The sequence below is a fragment of the Salmo salar genome, chromosome ssa16 (assembly GCF_905237065.1).
Source record: "Salmo salar chromosome ssa16, Ssal_v3.1, whole genome shotgun sequence".
In the NCBI taxonomy this organism is placed as follows: domain Eukaryota; kingdom Metazoa; phylum Chordata; class Actinopteri; order Salmoniformes; family Salmonidae; genus Salmo; species Salmo salar.
This window is the reverse complement of record NC_059457.1, coordinates 70254147-70273900: the sequence shown is the minus strand read 5'-3', so window position 1 is coordinate 70273900 and position 19754 is coordinate 70254147. Positions and strand designations below refer to the sequence as shown.

The 19754-nt window shown below is 47.6% G+C and overlaps 1 protein-coding gene across 1 annotated transcript in view; it reads right to left on the bottom strand.

Moving 5' to 3' along the window:
* Positions 1-978: 978 nt before the first annotated feature.
* Positions 979-19754, bottom strand: part of LOC106574409 (FERM and PDZ domain-containing protein 4) — a 38527-nt gene continuing 19751 nt past the window's right edge. Inside the window, exons 2-16 of the mRNA XM_014150279.2 lie at positions 18337-18454; positions 15889-16052; positions 14154-14256; positions 13186-13231; positions 12965-13069; positions 10586-10693; positions 10212-10343; positions 8563-8682; positions 8047-8183; positions 7753-7879; positions 7414-7503; positions 6935-7117; positions 6329-6464; positions 5076-6098; positions 979-4812 (exon numbers count right to left, since the gene is read on the bottom strand). Of these exons, the coding sequence (XP_014005754.2) occupies positions 1349-4812; positions 5076-6098; positions 6329-6464; positions 6935-7117; positions 7414-7503; positions 7753-7879; positions 8047-8183; positions 8563-8682; positions 10212-10343; positions 10586-10693; positions 12965-13069; positions 13186-13231; positions 14154-14256; positions 15889-16052; positions 18337-18374 (5976 nt within the window). The 5' untranslated portion in view covers positions 18375-18454 and the 3' untranslated portion in view covers positions 979-1348. The remainder of the gene's footprint in view (positions 4813-5075; positions 6099-6328; positions 6465-6934; positions 7118-7413; positions 7504-7752; positions 7880-8046; positions 8184-8562; positions 8683-10211; positions 10344-10585; positions 10694-12964; positions 13070-13185; positions 13232-14153; positions 14257-15888; positions 16053-18336; positions 18455-19754) is intronic.

The following is a 19754-nucleotide window of genomic DNA, read 5'->3' as shown; positions in this document are numbered from 1 at the left end:
TCGCAGCTTTGCGTTGCAGAGGCATTTGCAGTGCGTTCTGTGTGGAGCATATGTTGGATTTATCAAACGTGTGCGTCAAACTGTATGCGTAGACGGCTTGACAGAAATGGTGGCAGAAGGTGAGAGTTGAACTTTTGTTGCACACATATCCCGATGATACTGCGTACTATTTTGAGCAATGACACTATTGGTGTGATCAAGGCATAGTAGTTACACGTACTGTTGGTTTGAAAAGCACATTGGCCAGAGAGTCGGAAAGGAATGGTCCCTTACAGATTGTGGTCTTTCAAAATGTCCTCACAGTCTCCCCCTTTACCCTTTAAGGCCTTTGGATCTGTGTGTTTTAACTTGATTTAACTCTGAGATTGTAGTCAGATGATACCTCAAGTGCCTCTTTTATCCACACACAGAAACCTTTGTCAACGCCTTGAGGATACACTCCCTCTTACTATGCTCACATGAGAAGCATCACGCTAGGAAAGAAGGGCCTCCTGTTCACTTGAAATTAATAGATTGTTTAAAGTCCAAATGAATAAGACGTAATTTGGAATTAAACATTTTCATGTTCAAAATGGCATTAGCATTTTTTTTGTAGATAGAGAAAGCTACTAGGCCTATGGTGTAGAAAAATGAGGCAGTGCACAAGTTCATCTTTTTTTTTTACTGAAAGGAGTTCTTCTACAAGATGTTAGTGGAGCAAATTAGATAGCAAGTGAAGACACACCATGACACTCAGATATGTAAAATATTTTAATGGGTCAGAGAAGCTGAAAAAAATATTGAGTGGATTTTTATGTTTATGGTCGGAGAATATAAATGCAATCTGATACATAGATGTTGAAGGACACCATTGAGTCCAGAGAGGATCATATTAAAACACAATGAAAGAATATAAAAAATGATGAAACATTACACACTGCCTGATCGACTTAAAAGCTCTTTAATAAGATACTTGCCTACATAGTTTATGTCTTTTCATTATTGTTTTATGCCCTCTGTATTTGTTATTTTTTTTTTAAAACATGTCAACATAATTTAGAAATAAGGAGTGTTAAATGCAGTGCTCCGGTACGTCAATCCTCTCCACACTGCAACATAGAACTGCATCATCAATATCACATTAAAGAGTACATGTCTTCCCAATGACCTTTCAAATGTCTATAGCAATTTATATATTCATATAGTGTATCATATGTACTGTATGTACATTATATACATAGACAATAAATTGTACACAAGAAGAAGGGTGTCTATAATAACATCAGTTCTTATTACAAAGGCCTGGTCTTGTATGGCTTTGTATAATGTACATAACACTAAAAGACGTTGCCGTCAGCTGGACGTCCTACTACTTGCTAAGCAGCGTTTTGAGGGAGCGGGTGAGTGCGTTGGCGATGGCTGACATGGTGCTGGAGTGGCGGACCAGGGCATTGACGCTGTGGTCGCTGGGCGCTCCGATGGACGCCGCCTCAGCTGCACGCAGCAGGCAGATGTAGTTCATGACCAGCTCGTCCACCTTGGCCACCACTTCCCTCTGCTGTTGGGCGGCTGATGCCCTCAGGCCCCTCACCAGGCACATGCAGGCCTCAGACAGGCAGCACAGCACCTGGAAACTGCAGGTGATGGCTAGCAGCATCTCCTCTGGGCTGCCGTGGGCCTGGGCCATCCTGCGACATGCCCGCCCCAGCTCTTTAGACTCGATTGACAGCAGCTGCTTGTATTGGGACAGGTCGGCTGTGATCTGTGGCACCTGGCCGCTGCGGTCCCCCCTGCCTACGCTTGAGCGCACTAGGGCAATGAGCTCGCTGGCGTCGCGGCGTACGTCCGAGAAGCCAACGGGGAAGACGTACATGCGGTCTTTGAGCGTGTTAATGCGCGACAGCCGGTCGCTGAAGCTCATGTTGGTCAGGACCTCGCTGTAGAGCTGGTCGCCTGCTGCGTCCGTGGCCGGGCTGTAGATAGACGCTGCTTCCTCCATTTCCCTGCCACGGCAGCGCCTGGACCTCTCGCCCATCTCACCCCCCTCTACCTCATCCTCCTCTGCCTGGCTCTTCCTCTTGAAGAAGCAGTAGCTGAAGGGACCGTGGCACCTCCAGGGGCTGCCCGAGTCCAGCTTCTGCGAGCCCTTCATGTGCTTGGTGTCCTTCTGCAGGGGGAACATCACTGAGGCCCTCCGGCTGTCTCTACCCCCAGCCGACCAGCACGTGGACGCTACCGAGCCCTGCGAGTAGCTCTTCGACAGCCTCTTCCTCGTGGGTCTCCTCTGTAGTTTGGGGTCAACTGGTCCTTGCTGGCACTTGGTTCTGCCTTTGTCGAAGAGCACCTCCACACTCCCGGAGCCCACAGTTACATTACTGGTGCTCCGTCTGAGCTCCCTGCCCCGCTGCAGGCTGTTGATGCTGGGATCCTTGCCCAGGTGGAGGCTGTTGGTGCTGTGCTCCCTGTCCCGCTGCAGGCTGTTGGTGCTGAGCTCCCTGCCCAGGTGGAGGCTGTTTATGCTGGGCTCCCTGCCCAGGTGGAGGCTGTTGATGCTGGGCTCCCTGTCCCGCTGCAAGCTGTTGGTACTGGGTTCCCTGCCCAAGTGGAGGCTGTTCATACTGGAGTCCCTGCCCCTCTGGAGGCTGTTCATATTGGGCTCGCACTGGTGGTGGAGGCTGGCTGTGACTGACTGGATGTGGTTTTGTCTGTATGTGATGGTGGACTCCTGCTTTGGCACAGTGGAGTTGTGGGTGCTCATGTTGGCTGGTAGGGGAGGTGGAGGAGGTGGCGGAGGAGGAGGGGGTGGAGCCGTGGCACAGGCTCTGGCCTGCTTAGTGAAAGCTGATGGGTGATCTCCTGCTTCCGCTCCCAGTGACGTCCCCAGCTGCTCTGTGCGAGCTACACTAGGGGCAGTAGAAAAACAGAGATAATCGTTAGGAGCCTGTCGGATGGCATGCTTTGTCCTGCAGTCAGATCTGAGCCAGTCCTCTGGGCCACAGATGCTGGCACCGCTGTGGAACATCACACTCCGCGCCCTGGAGGGGGGCCTGTGGACCATGCCCCCACCCCCGCTCCCTCCATGGATGCTGTCCCTCAGGGACAGGAACCGCTCGACCTCAAGGTCGATGGCGCCCCTCTCTAACTCACTCTCGAGGCCCGAAAAGGAGCTCCTCCTCTCTGTGCCACTGGGCCTTACTTCAAGACTGTCAGCGGGTCTCTGAGCATGCAAGTCAGGATTGCTCTTCAACTTAGCGGGCAGGGTGGCGGAGTGATACGGCCGGGGGCCTTTGTCACCCCGTGAGGTGGCTGCATTGGGGTTCACAAGACTCGGGCTGAGGAAGGGTGAGGAGGACAAGGGGGGCATGCAGGGATAGCGGTGAATGGTGTTCCCTTTACTCCTAACCATCTCTATCAGTTGGGGATTACTGGTAATATATCTCCTAGTGTCCTTTCTGACTCCCCCTCCCAGGCCTGCACTGTGCAACCTGCCTCCCTGGTGCATCTGGCTCACTGTCAGGTAGTTAATGAGCTGCCTATAGGACTCGTTCCCCTCCTTGGGGTTAGCACCCCTTACACAGGCTGTCTTGGCATGCAGATCATTTTGAAGGTTACTCCTTCTAGCTGTACTACCTGTGGTTTCTTTCATCTTGGCCGACCGGAGGGAACCTTCTCTGCTGGTGTCTGACCCAGGAGGGTGTATGTTGGGCAGCATCTTCCGCAGGAGTGTGGGGTCTGCTTGGGGGTGGAGGTCCCTGCCCCCAGGGATCTGGCCCGGGGTGCCATGGGGAGCCTTGTCCTCGTAGGTGAAAACCCTGAGGGACGTGGAAGATTCGCAGAGCGGGTGGTGGTTGCCGTCGGGGGCACAGAGGGGCGAATCCGTTGGGGTGCCACAGGCGCTGCTCCCTGTGCTGCAGCCCGCGTCCAGCGATGAGCACTGGGAGCCCTGCAGGGAGTTGTGAGCCTCGCTCTGGAGGGACGAGATCCGTTTGGCTAGGTGGTACTCACAAAGCCGGGCAACCCCTTGCCTCACTTGCTGCAGCTGCTCCCCTGGGGCATCTCCCTGTCCACCGGGGGAGTCCCGGGGCTTCTTGGTAGGGGAGGAGGGGAAGGGACCTGCCGCTCCCCCCAGGTACTCTTCCTCCTGGCCGCCCATCGCCCCAGTGTCCCCCACTGCAGCCTCCCCCGGTTCCTCCTCAGGCTCTGTCCGTTCAGGGTGTGGGGGAGGGGGGCGCGGCAGCCTGCGGTGACTCCTTGGCAGGCTGTTCACCGCCAGGTTCTCCGCCATGATGGAGATGGAATTCTCTGGTAGAGGAAGAGGCGGCCTTCTCTGCAGCCTCTCGCAGAACGAGGTACGCTCCACATCCAGCTGGCTTCCCCTGTGGCCGTCTCTGGTACTGAACGTGTTGAACTTCCCATTGGTGTCGGCCAACTTTTTTAGCCGTTTCCCTCCAACAACCACGGAGTTGGGTCGCTTGCTGAAGCCGGAGGAAAGGTTAGTCAGAAAATCAGTGGTTTCTGGATCCAGCTCTATGCCATCTGGATGGAGGGTCTGTTTAAGGAGCATGGTGGACGACGGAGGCCCGCCGTCTCGATGGTGGGAGGGGCTGTGGGCTTTCTTTTGGGTGGCCACTCTGGGCGAGACGGGGAAGTCTGTCTTTTCCTCCGTCAAAGGCTGGTAGCCCTCGGAGGTGGCGATAAGGAGGCGCCTGTGGTTCTCGTGGATGAGTTTGTGGGCGGCGGCCTGCTCCGTGGCCTCGGTCATCTCTGAGGAGTTGGTCTCATTGCCTGAGTCAGAGGAAGACTCAGGACTGAAAGCTCGAGACATTTTCACACCTATGTGAGCCAGGGAGAAAAAATATATAATTTGAGCTTCTTTCAACCTTGTCTACATAAAAGTAATACAATTCTATTATATCACTTTTAACAAAGTTCAACATACAGTTTGAAGAAATTCTAATTTGGGCCAGGTCTGATCACAAAGCACAACAGTGAACACTGAAAAACCAAAACTAGAGCGAGGCCTTTACACTGTGTGCACAACAGCTGTAAACTATAGGCCTAAGTGATGTTGGCATAATGATGGTTGTAGTAAAGACCTGGGTTACTGTTGGGCTGTGGTCGCTGTGGGCGTGGTGGGTGTGGCCTCTCCTCGGACACGGTCAGGGCTTCCAGTGCCTGCAGGGTTGTTACCATGGCATCCTCCAGACTCCTTTCCCTGCCACTCCCCTCGCCATGCGACCCCGTGGGGACAGCGTCGATCAGCGACACAGGCATGTCATTGTTGTCGGCAGTGGCCAAAGGGCGACCCTCGGGACTCTCCTCATCAGAACTGTCTCTGAACCCCGGGGGTGGGGCGGCAATGGCGAGATTTAGCGAATGGAGGACACCGTCAGTATCATCATCGTCATCATCGCCCCCCTCGGGGGGAGGAAGTGAGGTCAGGTCGATGATGTCATCGCTGGAGCCCGAGAGGGTGAGGATCGTGGCTTTGCTCGCCGCCGTCGTGCCGCCCCCTCCACCCTCCCCCCCCCCCGTCCCGGTAGAGTCTTCCTCACAGCTGGCATCGTCCTCATCCTCGGCGTCGTCCGTGGTGTCTGCATAGCAAAGGTCCCTTAGCAGCGGTTCCTCCACCAGCTCCTCGCCGATGTTGCTGTAGACCACATGCGGCCTGCCGTCGGCGAATTGGAAGGGTACGGGCACCTGGGTCCTAAAGTCCCCCGTGTTGTTGACATTGTTGTGCAAGTAGGCTATGGGCCTGTGCTCAGGCACCTCGGGACTCTCATCCATCAGGCGCTCGTAGCCAAAGTTCTGGGGATTCACAGTGTTCAAAGGGGGGTCTCCGAAGATGAAGGAGACCTTGGCGCTCCGGGGGGAGTTTTGGGGTTTGTTTCTGGCGGGGGGGAGAGGTGGGGCCTGGGGACTCCTCCGCCCCTCCGACGGCCTCTCGTTCTGCTGCAGGGTTAGGGTATGGTGTTGGGGCTCGGGGATGTAGGGAGAGATGTTGTTCTCTCTCCCTCCATTGTTAGAGAAGTCCATGTCACTGCTGTAACGCTCGTCCTGGCTGGCAGCACAGTTGCCTAACGAAGTGCTGTACGGCCACTCCAGAAGATTGTCCTGATCTGTTGTTTAGTAGAAGAACTCACTTCAACAATTTGACAAAATACTGGATATAATAGACATGTATACAGAAGCATGCACACACACACACACACACACACACACACACACACACACACACACACACACACACACACACACACACACACACACACACACACACACACACACACACACACACACACACACACACACACACACACACACACCGCATAGTACTAGGTTGACCAACCCATTTCTTCAGCGATGCTGTTGCAGTGGGCCATGTTGAAGATAGATCTCCTAGAGTCCACTAGGAGTCGATAGTACCCTGCTGTCAGACACGCCAGGTTCATGGCATCACTAGACTCCATTATCAACGTGATGGGCTTCAGATCAAACATAAAGAAATAAAAACATTACAGAACACAAGGATGTGTTCTTGCAAGAATAGTATTTATGTACAAACTGGTTTTTCTACTTATTAGCCTGCTAATATTGACCAGGGCATGATGCCTTATGGGTATCTGTAGATTTTTAGGGAAAGGGGATACCTAGTCAGTTGTGCAACTGAATGTATTCAACCGAAATGTTTCTTCCGCATTTAAACCAACTCCTCTGAATCAGAGAGGTTCGGGGGCTGCCTTAATCGACGTCATCGGCGCCCAGTTGTTGTTGGGGGTTAACTGCCTTGCTCAAGGGCAGAATGGCAGATTTTTCCACCTTGCCGGCTCAGGATTCGAACGAGCGACCTTTCAGTTACTGGTCCAATGCTATTAAGTGCTAGTCTACCTGCCGCCCAAGCCTCAAGCCACTCACTTAACAGTGCCAACTCGACACCTCAGGCCCCACTCCTTACCCTGACATCCATGACGTGTAACTCCACGCGGACGTTGATATCATCCTCTGTGAGGATCTCGATGCGGTTCACGTGGCTGAAGTCTGCCAGCAGGGCCATCAGGTTGGTCTTGGCGTTGATCACGTGACTGATGCCGTACCTGGGCCCCACTAGCAAGGTCACCTCTGTCTGCTTCTCCCCTTGCTGTGAGGGTGTGTGGGTGTGTGTGTGTGTGTTGAGGTTGAAGAGGGGTGTGTGTGTGTGTGTGTGTGTGTGTGTGTGTGTGTGTGTGTGTGTGTGTGTGTGTGTGTGTGTGTGTGTGTGTGTGTGTGTGTGTGTGTGTGTGTGTGTGTGTGTGTGTGTGTGTGTGTGTGTGAGAGAGAGAGTGTATAAAAGAGAGAAGGCAGGATATGGATTTGGAACAATATCTATATGGATACAGATTGGTTTTCTATTTGACCAATGGCTGAAATAGGGAAAGCTACAGCTATTGGCCTTACCAAAAGTATGGATTTGAACACTCTCCCTCCATACAACCTCAGCTCACTGAGATACTTCAAGTAGTGCACTTTAGCCTGCAATGCAGTCAACTGCAGGAAAAAAAGACAGAGGAAAACATCTCGAGGTTAACAAAAATATACTAACGGTTTATGGCTTTGACTGTATCTCAGTCTCAAATACACAAATGACATCATAATTGATGATGAAGCAAAACAAAGACAGCAAACAGAGACAGCTACACTCCTCTAGAGGGCAGCTCTGCTAAGCACAAGAGAGAGAGAGAGAGAGAGAGAGAGAGAGAGAGAGAGCGAGCTGCGACGATGGAATCCGTACTGTACCTTTTTTCCTGGAGGCACTAGGTTCTGATTGGTTTTGAGGATGTGCGTCAGTGCTTTCTTGATGTTCTTCTCCTTCATGCTGGTCATCACTGCTGGTGGGATGAAAAGGGCCAGACCCCACTCCTTTCTGGAAATTAAGAAGGCATTTGATATTCAAGGGCGTGGAAATAATGCAAATTAGTGTTCACCTTTTTATCAATGCTTATTATGCACCTGTACAAAGACTCCTTTTGAGCATCTCCGTCGACCATGTGTCAGTGTAAAACAACTACAACAGTAAGGAGCTGGACTTACTGGATGTATTTGAGCGAGACCTTCTGCATCTGCCTGGACGTCATAGTGAGGACGTACATCTGCAGAGCGGCCAATCGTAGCGCGGCGTCGTACTTCATCTCTGAGCCAAAGCGCTCCAGAACCACATCGTTACAGCTCTACGGAACACCAGGAGGGACAGTTAGAACCAGTGGACGACTCAAAGCCATTCAAAATAGATACATTTTGTTCTCTTTACAAGTAGAGGAAGGCCAAGCTAGAAATCGACATTGTTGCCATTAACATAGAATCAATATTGCTTTGAATAGTAAATCCCAAGAGGACAGCAAATATTATGAAGTTCTGAATGAGCCTAAAACCTTGGACCACCAACCAATTTTGGATGGGAAACTTGAACTTGATATGCATTGATCAAAAGGCAATTATTGACATGCTTTGGTCTCAATGCTTGTTAGACAAGTTCACCTGAGAATACAGGAATGCGGTCTTGTGTTATGCTCCACTATGATTGGGCCAGGTCTCCTGTGGTGCTCTCACCTGAACGTAGAGGTATTCAAACGCCACAGCATCCCGTCTGAGCAGATCCACCGGGTCCTTGGGGACGAAGCTGATTCTGAAGAAACATTTCATCTTATCAGACCCCGGCCTCTGTGTCACCTGAAACGAAAAAGAGGACGAGAGAATGTGAGAAAAGGAGGGGGGAAAGTGTGAAAGAGAAAATATTTAAATGTTTAACTACGCTGTAAATGTATACTGATGTGACACATCAAAACGGAAAACATCAAATGCAAGGTCCCTCACGGTGCTAGGTATGATGTCAAACTTCATAAAATGGTCAGGTAACTTCATTCCTAAGGACATAATGGGATGGTAAGGTCTGTGCTAAGGACAGGGTGAGTCATTGTTGCAAATACAAGTCAGGCAAATTTACATCCATTGGACAGGTTCTTGGCCTCTGTCAAGGGACAGGAATTCATTAAGACACGCAGAGGGAGATATACTGTAAGTGCTACACTGGTCAGTAGTTTGCCCTCGTTCCCTATTTCCTTCACAGGTACACTCTCAGAAAAATGGGTTCCAAAAGGGTGCTTCGTCTGGCCCCATAGGAAAACCCTTTTTGGTTCCAGGTAGAACCTTTTTGGGGTCCATGTAGGAGCCAAAGGGTACTACATGGAACCCAAAAGGGTTCTACCTGAAACCAAAAAGGGTTCTTCAAAGGGTTCTCCTATGGGGACAGCTGAAGGACCCTTTTAGGTTCTAGATAGCACCTTTTTTTCCTAAGAGTGTACCGTCTTGAGCATTGAGTTTACAGATTTCAGACCCTTACAAAAATCATGACAAAACCTATTACATAACTCTTTTCATCCTTGAAATTATAATAATTTATTATTCATCGGTTATTTCCATTATTGATTATCATCACAGGGCTGTCTTTGCAGGATGAGGGTGATGCATATTATAATATCCTCACTATGATCGCAGTACACTTTCATTAAAACATTGAAAGCAGAAGCGCCCTGCTGTGCCGGACTTGATAAATCATGCTGTGTTCTTGAGTCGCTCTATGAATACTGAGCAGGAAGTGTTTGTGTACGTCCCAAATGGCACCCTAATTCCCTAGGTCACTACTTTTGACCAGCGCTCTATGGGATGCTCTATGGGCCCTGGTCAAAAGTAGTGATCTATAAAGGGAATAGGGTGCCATTTGGGATGTGTACTTTGTCTGTTTCAGCTAGAAGCTTGGAGTGTGATTGTGGTGTAGTGGAATAGAATTGCCTCTTATCTATAGGATACTAAGTGAAGAGGCCAAGGTGGGAGTGCTTTTAGGAAGCAGAATGGGATCACAAGGGTGACTCTGGGCTAGCAACATATGGATGACTTTCATTCTCTCTGGGATATTGATAACCTGGACCTGTAGCTAGAGAGCTCCATACTGAGACCTATCCTACTGATATGGGCTATGGGTGTCTAGTTCAGTTACATTTATGATTCTCTTTCTTCCACTCTTTTTCAAATTATTAAAGGACTTTATAAATTGATTGATTCCTTGATTGATCTCTGTCATGAATTGCCCTCTGGGCCAGGTATACCTTACATAAAGAGGTCGCTTGACCTCAATGGGACTTTCTGGATCAGTAAAGGTCAAACCAATGACTTCGCGTTAGCATGCCTACAGTAATTCCTACCTGAGTTAGCATCTCCTGCTCATGCAAGAGTAGCAGCTTGCTGCCCGATCCCTCCGTCCGCTGCTCCAACATCAGGGAGAAGTGCTCAATGCACTTGATGGACAGCTTCTCTTGTAGGGTCATGATAACATCCTATCACACCATAACCAAAGGTCAATTTCAATGTCTTAATAGCAAATGATAAAAAAAACAAGACTATCTTTTATTTGTATTCTCGTTTTCTGCCCCCGTGTAGCTATGATGGATAGAATGCAATTTGCATTTCAAGTCAAGGTTGAGTCCCCACGCCATATTCCATTAATTTCCTCCCATTTCGCCACAGTAATTATGGAAACAGAGGCACTCTAACCCCCCCCCAAAAGTGTCACGCACACCTTGATGGATGTGCTGCAGTCGAACCGAAACGACTTGGTCTGCCCGTTCTCCAGGTACACCTTCAGAACGTTCTGCATGAAGAGGAGAGAGTTGTCCTTGACTGTGTTCTGGGTGGAAAGGAGACACAGAAGAATGACACACAAGGCATAAAGTAGCCTACATGAAGAGGACAGAGTTGTCCTTCACTGTGTTCTAGGTGGAAGCAGGACATAAAAGACCTCCAGTACAAAGGAATTACCTTATATTTCTTGCTAGCATTGTTGACCTGTCTGGATGTACTCACCAACACAGAAAGTATTCAGACCCCTTGACTTCATCCACATTTTGTTACAGACTTATTCTAAAATTGATTAAATAGTTTTTTCGCCCTCATCCAGCTACACACAATACCCCATAATTACAAAGCAAAAACTGTTTTCTTTTTAAAATGTTAGCATATGTATTAAAATTTAAAACGGAAATATCACATTTACATAAGTATTCAGACCCTTTACTTTGTTGAAGCACCTTTGGCAGCGATTACAGCCTCAAGTCTTCTTGGGTATGATGCTACAATCTTGGCACACCTGTATTTAGGGAGTTTCTCCCATTCTTCTCTGCAGATCCTCTCAAGCTCTGTCAGGTTGGATGGGGAGCGTCGCTGGACAGCTATTTTCAGGTCTCTCCAGAGAAGTTAGATCGGGTTCAAGTCCGGGCTCTGCCGGGCCACACAAGGACATTCAGAGACTTGTCCCGAAGTCACTCCTGCGTTGTCTTGGCTGTGTGCTTAGAGTTGTTGTTCTGTTGGAAGGTGAACCTTCGCCCCAGTCTGAGGTCCTGAGCGCTCTGGAGCTTGTTTTCATCAAGGATCTCTCTGTACTTTGCTCCGTTCATCTTTCCCTTGATCCTGACTAGTCTACTAGTCCCTGCAGCTGAAATAAATCCCCACAGCATGATGCTAACACCAGCATACTTGTCACGTATACTCCCTCTCCGGCCTCTAGGTCATCAGGCTGCTGATTATCCCGCACACCTGTCACCATCGTCTCGTGCACCTGCGCCTCATGACACTCACCTGGACTCCATCCCCTCCTTGATTATCTTCCCTATATCTGTCACTCCCCTTGGTTCTTTCCTCAGGTGTTATTGACTCTGTTTTCATGTTGGTGCGTTGTTTGCGTTTCGTGTTCATTTATTCTTTTATTTATTAAAACACTCACTCCCTGAACTTGCATCCCGACTCTCAGCGCACTCGTTACAATACTTCACTGCAGGGATGGTGCCAGGTTTCCTCTAGACGTGACGCTTGGCATTCAGGCCAAATAATTCAATCTTGGTTTCATCAGACCAGAGAATCTTGTTTCTCATGGTCTGAGACTCTTTAGGTGCCTTTTGGCAAACTCCAACTAGGCTGTCATGTGCCTTTTACTGAGGAGTGGCTTCCGTCTGGCCACTTTACCATAAAGGCCTGATTGGTGGAGTGCTGCAGACATAGTTGTCCTTCTGGAAGGTTCACCCATCTCCACAGAGGAAATCTGCAGCTCTGTCAGTGTGACCATCGGGTTTTTGGTCACCTTCCTGACCAAGGGCCTTCTCCCCCGATTACTCAGTTTGGCCGGGCAGCTAGCTCTAGGAAGAGCGCTGGTAGTTCCAAACTTCTTCCATTTATGAATGATGGAGGCCACTGTGTTCTTGGGGACCTTCAATGCTGCAGAAATGTTTTGGTACCCTCCCCCAGGTCTGTGCCTCGACACAATCCTGTCTCGGGGCTCTACGGACAATTCCTTCGACCTCATGGCTTGGGTTTTGCTCAGACATGCACTGTCAACTATGAGACCTTATATAGGTGTGTGCCTTTCCAAATCATGTCCAGTCAATTGAATTTACCACAGGTGGACTTCAATCAAGTTGCAGAACCATCTCAAGGATGATCAATGGAAACAGGATGCACCTGGGCTCAATTTCGAGTCTCATAGCAAAGGGTCTGAATACTTATGTAAATAAGGTATTTCTGTTTTTTATGTTTAATAAATGTGCAAAAAATTCTAAAAACATACTTTCACTTTCTATGGAGTATTGGGTTTAGATTGATGAGGAAAATGTTTTCTTTCCATTTTACAATTAGGCTGTAACGTAACAAAATGTGGAAAAAGTCAAGAGGTCTGAATACCAATATCCATACTAGCACACCATTTGGAATGCATCCCCAATACATTGTTTCATTTGAAGTGATATGCTGGTGTGGATATTAGAACAGAGTATTACTTATACAAAAAACCCAAAGTAGATATAATTAATGTGAACCAAATTTACACAAATCACTTTTGACAGTTCAATTGGTGGTCAAAGGTCAAATGGATAAATTCAACGGTCAACCATGTGACAGGAGGAGAACTTACCGGAACCTGACCGTTAATGATGACCTCTTCTGCGAAGCGCACTTTGACCGGATTGGACTTGAGCTTGGCTTTTTTGGCTGCACTGATGAACGCAGATTTGGGCGACTGAGAACAGAGAGATTTAGCATGGAGGTCAGGATGAAACCAATCCCTGTGTCGGGTGTGCAGCAATGTTACAACCTGTTATTATAACCAACAGTTCTAAAAATAAAGATACTCACAGGGTATGGCTGGACAACAGTCAACATAATGGACTCCTTACAGTTTCTGGAGGGAGAAAAGCACATTTAATTGACTGATAGCGACAGTGAATGACTTCAATTTAATGGCAAAGTAAACAGGAAATCAATGATTTCCAATCCAATGTAATGAACTAAGGGACACACGGGCGCACACAAGCATGGACATACGCACACGAGCTGACACACACACACACACACACACACACACACACACACGCACACACACACACACACACACACACACACACATTCTGGTATCTGGGGGGGTGAGATATTATAAAAAATATTCACGTCTCCACAAACAAACAGGCAAGAACACAGCCTCACTTCAGACTCTGACATTTATCCATTTCATAAGAAATGTCATATGTCTGCTACATAATTGTAAATATAATTATATAATGTAAATATAATTACCCAAGCTTTTGGCAGTTTTGTTCAGTAATAATTGGATAGGAATATGTGAGAGATGCAGTCACTAAAATGCAATGTTCACTTTTCAAAGTTGAATACATAAACAACCGAAGGCAGACGCTAGCTCTACAACATTCTGTCCCTTTGAGAAAGTCTGGTCATCCCTCAGTAATACAACAACTGTCATCCGTGTTTACGCTCTAAACAAGACACATTTCTGAGAGCATAATCACAAAATAAAACTGGACAGGACACAAGATGTTCCCCCTAAGGGCATGGTCTGGATGTGTCGTGGAAATTACAGCCATCAACTCACCAAATATTTTGTAACGTCTTGACTTTGTTAAGGTGACAGAAATAATTGCTCATGAAATTCTTTTCTCAAAGCAAAAAGTGCCTGAAAAGTCTGGCGCCTGAAGGGCCATAGGAGATAACAGCTGTTGGCACAACTGGACATAGTTACCCATGCTGAATACCCTAGATAAACAGAGACAATAAGTCAGACAGACAGACAGTCAGTCAGACAGGGCTACCTGACGAGGTCGATGACTCGTTCCCTGGGCGCTGAGCTGACTGCCTCGTCGTTGATCATAATGATCTCATCTCCTGGGATCAGCTTTCCCTCCGATGGACCTCCTGCAAACATGCACACGCGCGCACAAAACGCACATGAATGCACAGGCACACAATCACACACAGATTGTCAGGGATTTGTACATACATTTGCCGTAAACAATGCCGACGCGCTGAGACGTTTGGGCTCCATGTTCACGTTATCTCGGGTTCAAATCTGGTTTCAAACATCAACACTGCCCGCTAACACCAAAGAAAACTCGTGACATTTTTCTCAAAAGCTCCCGTTCCATCAATTCCCAGGTGTGACACACACTCTTCTGCGTCCCAATCTCTCCTGTGGAGATTATGAGCTTCTCAGCCGGCGCTGGCAATTCAATCTCTCTCCTTGTGTTGTAGAGGCACAAGACAGATGAAGATGGGGCCTTTGTTCCCGATTGCCTGCACCGATTCTGAAAGCGTTAATTATTTCCCAACAGGAAAGCCTGTTTCCCCTGATAGTGGAGCTCTGAATAAACGGATTGACAGATGACACTGGCTGAGGAGAGGAGACGTGGGGAGAGAGAGCGTAGGGGGCTTCAGAAACTCTCCAAACATCTGAATAGAATAGAGAGAAGCTGAGAGAGAGAGCAACACATAACGTCGACTGATAATGTTTAATGTGTCATATTCTTTCAGTAGATTATTGGGATAAACTGAAAGCATGGAATCCCTAAATGATCGATTGTCCAACGTCCTTCATGTAACCCATCAGTGATTGGTGTTACTCACCGACTAATAATCACTATATTTCACTAAAATTGTCATATGAGAACAAAACAATTATTTGATTGCTGTCACTGCATGTCCAATTGCATTGTGCCATAGTAATTATCACACTAATTAGCAGTGAAAAGCCACAACTACAGCACTGTGTATCAGTGAGCTCATATTCAGCAGAGTGGAGATTCAGTTCAAGAGGTAATTGTTATGTCAAGAATTCATAATTGCTTAGAGGCTGCTATAGGCAAGATACAATCCATGGCAGTGGCTGCCTCATGCATTTATTTCGTCAGGCAGATAGGCGAAATCACACCAGGGCCGAAAGTCTCATTAAAATGAACACAAACCATATTCCTTAATAATACTCAATCATGACACTAGTGGTTATTGAATTGTATTGTTGATCAAACAGTGATTATTGATATACCCCCTAGGCTGATAGAGATGTGACGTGCTTGGTGCCGAGGACCACTGCTAACAAAGTGCTGAGCGTGAAAAGCCCCATGGCATCGATGTCATACCACAAACGTGTGACAACGAATGAACTGCTCTTATTAACCAAAATACAGACAACAAAGTGTTAATGACACTTGAAAGGTCGACGGGAAAGCCAGAATTAACCCAAGGATGTAAAGGTGTCCATGACACATACACCACAATGTTATTTGCCTTGACTAAAATGTCTTTGAACACTTTGCACCAATATCATGTTCAGTAGATTTCTAAACTTCATGTAGGAACATATCTGGACATGATCCCATGAAACAGCTACGGCCCTGTTCTGACATGAGAGTGTCATGTATATTGATATGGCTTTAAATTAGTGATCTTCAGGCGAGTTCGGTCAGTGATTATCATGGGAGATGTAGGCGGAGGGATATACCAGGAGGGGTCATGGGAGACGTAGGCAGTTGGTGGGACATTGATGCATACCAGGCGTGACGGAGCGGACCACCACCGGTTTCTCGCTCCCGGCCACGAAGCCGAACCCCAGGACGGGGTCCCGTCTCATCTCCACCAGCCGGGGGGCAGGGGGTACCTGCTGCACCCCATCCAGACGGTGCACCTCCTCCAGGGAGCTGCTCTGGGACACGTGGCTGAGAGGAAACAGGAACAGGCAACGCATCATCAGAGACAGACTCAGTAGAGCAGCCTCTCAGTCCAAACTGATCCAACAGGAGACTAAGGACATAGGACTCTCTTGACTAGAACAGTGTTTTCCCTACTATTGGGTAGGCCTCACGCCAAAGTCTTTTATTCCCTGCCTAAAACAATTGGCTTCAGTCCCACAATTGACAGAAACCGGCAAGAGAGCAGTGGGATCAATTTGGAATTGGGCCCCAGAATGATTCTGTTATTATCTCCAGTAATTATTCTTTTTTGTTTGACCTTTATTTACACAGGTAAGTCAATTAAGAACACATTCTTATTTACAATTAGGACCTGATTCATAAAAACAATCAGCAGTCTGGCACCCTGTATCTGGGTGGGGTCAACATTCTACAAATAGACACTTCCCACTTAGATAACTCGCACATCTAATTTACACTGTGCTAAATAACACTCCTAAACCATCTGACACACACACACACACACACACACACACACACACACACACACACACACACACACACACACACACACACACACACACACACACACACACACACACACACACACACACACACACACACACACACACACACACACACACACGACCATCATTATCTCCAATGGGTCAAAGGTTAAAGTTCACTGTCTGGCATTAGTGATGTGTTTGGGTGTGGCATCCTACATTTGTGCTTCTGAGGTACCCACTGCACCACATCCACAGTCTACATCCTCCATGTTCATAGTTTTTTGCCCTCTCTTTACCTATTCCGATTGGTTCTGTCCATTCCCCTTCTCAACTAATGTCTATTGGTTCTGTGATAATATGAAGTATCTCTGGTTTATATAATCCATTCACTCTTTCGGCGTCTCCATTCTCTCTCTGTTCAGGTCCATTTTCTCAGGACTAGTTTCAATACAGCTTCACTACTTTACTGTAGCTCTCCCTCTCCTAAATCTGTATTCTGATGAATCGTGTTCAGTCCCGTGATGTTGCAGCGGATCCACACAGACCGGGACCAGGTAATCCATACATGGGTATACCAAGGGCACAGTAAACACCGGAATGTCTAATACTCGCTGGATATCGAAGGATAATATCAATAGTGTGGACTGTCTGGGATTCAGGATTCAGAGGGTTCAGTGTATTATCATTATCCCAAGTGCACAGAGAGGGTGATGTATTTGAAATCCACTCAGTCCTTTACGCCCAATAGGGAGACCCATCTATTATACTCAGGCCAATCAGAGAAATATATCGCCACAAAGCCAGATATATTGCTCTGAGACCAGCCATATATTATCCTCCTAATACCTGTCTCACACCTCAGATGGTGCGGCTCGCGCATACACGTAGGCAGGCAAGCACGTACATTCCCCTTTGCCATGAAGGAGAACAGCAGCATTCACTAAACCTGTAACAGTACGTTAGGTTAGGTTAGGTTAGGAGAACAATCTCTTCTGTTTACCTGTCCTCATCCATTTATTTCTCACGCCTAGAAATCCAATTGTCACGCTCCCTTATCTGCACTACGGTGTCATCTCTGGAAACGTCACCCCATTCTCACTGGGATCAAAGAAGCCTCCGTGCTAGTGACACATCTAGAGATAGGAGACAGCACCCTTTCCTTGTTCAGAACTCCTGCGTCACTCAGGGGAGAAAAGGTGTGTTGTATGCATCCACAGAAGTAGTAAAGGAAATCAGTATTCCGAACGAATTCAAGACACTGAGGCAGTCTACGTCAGACAGGGATAAAGGGATGGAGGTGGGGAAATCAGTATTCCATTGGCATGCTGTTGATACAGGACATGGGAGAACTTGACGTGTCTGAAATTTCCAGACAAAATTGGAACGACTGACCTTTAAAAACACAACACTAGTCCTCATAATCCTTAGGAATCTCCATTACAGCGCACGCGTTCACTAGCACCTGTCATAACTGACGTTTTGAGTAATCACACTTTGTCACGCCCTATGAAGCATGTGGGGGAAATTTGATCAGAGGATCATTTCAAGTTTATGTCAGGGCTATTAATCAAACAATGTATGTGATCACACTCACTAATTATATTGTAAGGCGCACTCACTGAGCAACAGTGTGTCACGTGTTATAATGCTAAAACAAGTGATGAGAATGTTAATAGCTGAGTGAGGTGGACTTGAATTAGGCCTAGAAGCAGAATGATTTGTAACTGTTGGGGGGGGGGGGGGGTGTGGTTTTGGCCTAGATACTGTTGTTGTACACCCCCCTGGGGAAGGATGGTACTTACTTGCTGAAGTAGTCTCGGCCGTCCCTGGAAGAGCCCATGTCCCAGCCATAGGGGGTTCCCGGCAGGGTGCCCCAGGATCCAGAGGGGGGGAGGCCAGCCCGATGATTTGGTCTTGTGGCTGAAGCAGAGCAAAATGAGGTATAAGGATGATCGTATGGACGTCTTATTCATTTGTGATGTTGCTATGAGCAGCACCTTTCTCAGAGCCTACCCACTACCGGACTATGGGACATTCTTTTTTTCATGGTCCTTCGAGTTGGATATCTACATAGCTTAACATAATTGGCTACTACGGTCATTACATAGCCGCTGTAGCCAAGTCCTGCCATGAAATTGCGTTAAGAGCGTGAAGGCATGAGACAGTCAGAGAACCCCGAGACGACCTGTCGGACGGCTCAGTAAATGAAATTAATGACGCAATCGAGACGTCAAAGCACAACAGGCTTCAAACTAATGCTAGAGATCCGTGAAATTGGTTTTGTATCAGCGGCACTAAAATTGGCGTCCTCGCTTGGACAAGCTTTGCATAGACTGTGCCTAGAGTCAAAATGTATCCTTGCCACTCTCAACCCTTCACAGGGCCAAATCATACAGAACACACAATAGACACCATCGGTTGATTTTGTTTCACATACAAAAGATTGGCCTCGAGACTAACACTCTCCAGTTGACTTTGAAACCTTGAGGTAGAAATAACATTGTTGTGACAGTGCAATGACCACACCAAGCCAGGGCACAATGGAACATGGAGGACATCGTGTCAGAAACGCACAGTATGTGACGAACACTTTAGCCTCCAGCCTCGCACCGGCACGCTACGCTGCATTGTCGTCTGCGGTACAACGTGGTAAGGCCACATAACAATAAAGACAAGATCAGAAAACATGTTTTTGTCAGTAGCCTTTCTTTACGGACACAAAACCCCAGTGAAAACAATTTAGCATGGATTTTAATCAGCAGATACTTAAATATCCCTCAAAAATATCATCTTTAAGCCATCAGTTGGACAATATCACCCCCATTATCCCATCATGGGGGTGGGTTTCAGAGAGCCAGCCATGCAGTCGGTCGGCATGCTTGTGTCTCAGCGTGTGTCTCATTGTGTTGAAGAGGCTTTTGGTCTAAACTCTAAATCAAACTGCTGTGGCGGATTCAGAGCTGAGGCCTTCATCTCCTAATCCTACTCATCAGAGCCAAAACAAATCCACCACTGTCTGTGTGTGTGTGTGTATATGTGTGTGTATATGTGTGTGTGTATATATATATGTGTGTGTGTGTGTGTGTGTGTGTGTGTGTGTGTGTGTGTGTGTGTGTGTGTGTGTGTGTGTGTGTGTGTGTGTGTGTGTGTGTGTGTAGTAAGAGGATTTAAAGGAAGAGGAGGAGGAGAGGCAGTGTATGAAAAATGCCCCTCCACTAGA